The sequence below is a fragment of the Ceratotherium simum genome, chromosome 34, assembly GCF_057802395.1.
Source record: "Ceratotherium simum simum isolate JZ-2026a chromosome 34, ASM5780239v1, whole genome shotgun sequence".
Lineage (NCBI taxonomy): Eukaryota > Metazoa > Chordata > Mammalia > Perissodactyla > Rhinocerotidae > Ceratotherium > Ceratotherium simum.
Genome location: NC_141933.1, coordinates 15,527,211 through 15,530,481, shown reverse-complemented (window position 1 = coordinate 15,530,481; position 3,271 = coordinate 15,527,211). Strand labels below are relative to the sequence as shown.

The 3,271-nt window shown below is 40.8% G+C and overlaps 1 protein-coding gene across 1 annotated transcript; it reads left to right on the top strand.

The window, feature by feature from the left end:
* The first annotated feature begins 1,314 nt into the window (after positions 1-1,314).
* LOC106803026 (olfactory receptor 5B12-like) lies at positions 1,315-2,296 on the top strand. The gene has a single exon (XM_014793110.2). The coding sequence runs from the start codon at positions 1,318-1,320 to the stop codon at positions 2,260-2,262; it is 945 nt and encodes a 314-aa protein (XP_014648596.1). The 5' UTR covers positions 1,315-1,317; the 3' UTR covers positions 2,263-2,296.
* The last annotated feature ends 975 nt before the right edge of the window (positions 2,297-3,271 follow it).

Here is a 3,271-nt window from a genome sequence, read left to right as displayed (position 1 = left end):
TTTACTGACACACAGTAAGAACGATGTAAGTGCTTGCTATTATAATAACTAACAACCATTATTATTATTTCTTTAGTCTCCAAGCCACAGCCCATGAGTTATCATCTCCAGGAAGCCTTCCTGAGTTCCTGCGTTGGGCTGACCACACGTCCTTTCTACTTTCGAAGAGCCCTAGGCATACCTCTACTTGAGAAATACATTATGATTAACATATCTTTTGGATATAGGTCTCTCCCACTAGGCTAAAGACAAGGGCTATATCACATCCTTAAGTATTCTTAATCCAGGAGAAATGAATGTGACAAGATTCCAGAGTCAGGAGTGTCTCTTGGATTGAGAAAGCCTCTCATAGTATAACCACAGCACCCACAATAACCTGTCAGCTGAGCTACCAATGGAGGTGAGCACAACCAGATAGATGATGTAATGTGGCAGGAGTTCTATGGCTTGGTTGAGGGCACAGAGTCTCTAGGTGAGAAAAAAACCATCTCTTCCACCTCTCCTCCCCACAAATAAAGCAAATGTATAGATGATGGTGCAAAACGGAAAACATCAGCCAATGAGAAGAAAATAACGACTGATATGAAGAGAAAACGACTAAAGTTTTCTTCAAGCTTTTAAGAAACTATTCCTTTAGTTTCAGAGTCACTGAAAGATGTCAAAACATCCCTTAGAAGGTGCCAGATATCATGAAGTTCCTTTGGGGCCAATGGTTGAAGTGGAACACCTAATTAAGGGCCCTCATGAATTAGAAAGAAAAATGTGGCTGTCCCTAAGTAAGGCATCAAATCACTGTATGTCTTCAGCTAGTATGAGCAAGTTGGTGTGGGGTCCCTCAGAGATGGCAAATGTATTTGATGGGGCTTGTCAGCATCATATACCAACAACTGACAAAATGTTTCCTATATATTACTTTCTGTTGATTAAGCTTTCTATTTATATCATAGATAAGTGTGCTTGTAAGATAGGGCAAGCAGTGCAAAAGAGTCCTATTAATGTAACAGAGTATATCATGCAGTGAGCAAGCTGAAACATGCCCCAGAGTCATAATATGGTCCCCTTGTGGCAGCCATAGTCATCAAGGACATTCCAGTGTCCTCCCATACCATTCTAGATAAACAATCTCACTCAACCCACCCCTACCCACCATTCAGTCCAGCTTCTTGCATTAGAGCTCCTGCCCTCGACAGGAAGCAGATAAATGTGAGCAAGAGACCCTGTTCACACTTCAGTTCCTATAGTAGTGATCAAATAGCATTATCTTGTGTTTGTTATCTTCTCATAGGTGCTGCTCATGATGATTCCAAAGTTACTTTGATGGAGAACATTTCAGAGGTGACTGAATTCATTCTTGTGGGGTTGACAGATGCCCTAGAGATGCAGGTCCCTTTGTTTATAATCTTCACTCTCATTTACTTCATCACTCTAGTTGGGAACATGGGGATGATCATGTTGATTCTGTTGGACTCTCGACTCCATACTCCCATGTACTTTTTTCTCAGTAACCTCTCCTTGGTGGACTGTGTATATGCCTCAGCTGTCACTCCTAAGGTAATAGTGGGGTTTCTCACAGGAGATAAGATCATTTCCTACAATGCATGTGCTGCCCAGATGTTCTTCTTTGCAGCCTTTGCCACTAGTGAAAGTTTCCTCCTGGCCTCCATGGCCTTTGACCGCCATGCGGCAGTGTGTAAACCCCTGCATTATACCACCACCATGACAAGTACTGTGTGTGCCTTACTGGTCACTGGCTCTTACATCTGTGGACTTCTGCAGTCTTCCATTCATGTTGCCTTTACTTTCTGCCTCTGCTTCTGTCATTCCAATGTTGTTAATCACTTTTTCTGTGACATTCCCCCACTGCTGGCTCTCTCTTGCTCTGATATCCACACAAATGAAATTGTGCTCTTCACATTGGCAGCATTTGGCATCTTTTTCCCTCTCTTGGTTATCTTGAACTCTTACTTGCTCATTTTTATTGCTATTCTGAGGATGCACACAACTGAGGGACAGAAGAAGGCCTTCTCCATCTGTGCATCCCATCTAACCACTGTTTCCATCTTCTATGGGACAACCATCTTCATGTACTTACAGCCAAGTTCTAGTCATTCCATGGACACAGACAAAACGGCGTCTGTGTTCTACACTATGGTCATCCCCATGCTGAACCCTCTGGTCTACAGCCTGAGGAACAAAGAAGCCAAGAGTGCATTCAAAAAGGTAATTGGCAAAGCAAACTCTTCGTTGGGCTTAGCCTACTAATTAGAAAATGCTGGCAAACCGTGTGAACTTTCTGGTGGGCTTCCAATATCTATAAATATTTTTTGAATTTTAATTCTTTCTTGTTTTAATTTCTTTGAGCAGTTTCATCTCAAATGAGACAGGTTCTGTTTGTGCTTTGGGAATATGACTGGGTAGAAGAAATTTGAGATGTCTTTTTTTCAGAAATAGAATGTTACTTCTATCTTAAGATCAAGATTATAATCTAAAATACTATAGAATCCCAGACTACATCACTCTATTGGTCTAAAGTGCTTTGAAGGTAAACCTAATAAGTGCATCACACCAAAATTACATTTTCAATTACTAGACTTCTATAGAACTCCATGATTCTTGTACATAGCATAGAGGCATGGTTCTCAGACATTCTTCCTCCTAAAACTGACCTTGAAAGACTGCTGAAATATAGAATTGGAGTATCTAATTCCATATAATCTGATTTAGTATATCTCTGATGGAGCCCAGAAATCTGCGGAATTATCCCTTATTAGCTACATGTACCTGGATCTTGATCTTAAATAGCAAGAATGTCAGTAGTTATTTTGGATAATGATGGATACCATATAAGCTAAATCTTTTGGTTCCTGAAATTCAGAGAGAAAAATACAGTTCAGTATGTGAAAATATATCCATACCTATTCCTTGCCTGAGTTCTGATAGATAAAGTTCATATAGGAGAGTCTGGATAGGGAGAACAGCCTGCATTCTTAACAAGCTTCCCCTAGATTTTAGACGAGGTTGGTGAGCAGATCACACTGTGGGAACTGTTTCCCTAGAGCACTGGTTCAAAAGCATCATTACCAAACCAGCAACATCAGCATCACTTGAAATTTTTTATAAATTCCAATTATAGGAAGCCCACCACACATCTACAGAATCAGAAACTCTAGGAGTGCAGCCAAGCTATCCGTGTTTGAATAAGCCCTCCTGGTGATTCTAAAGCGTGCTCAGGTTTGAATCCCCTGGACTCAATCAACCTGGAAACTCTAGC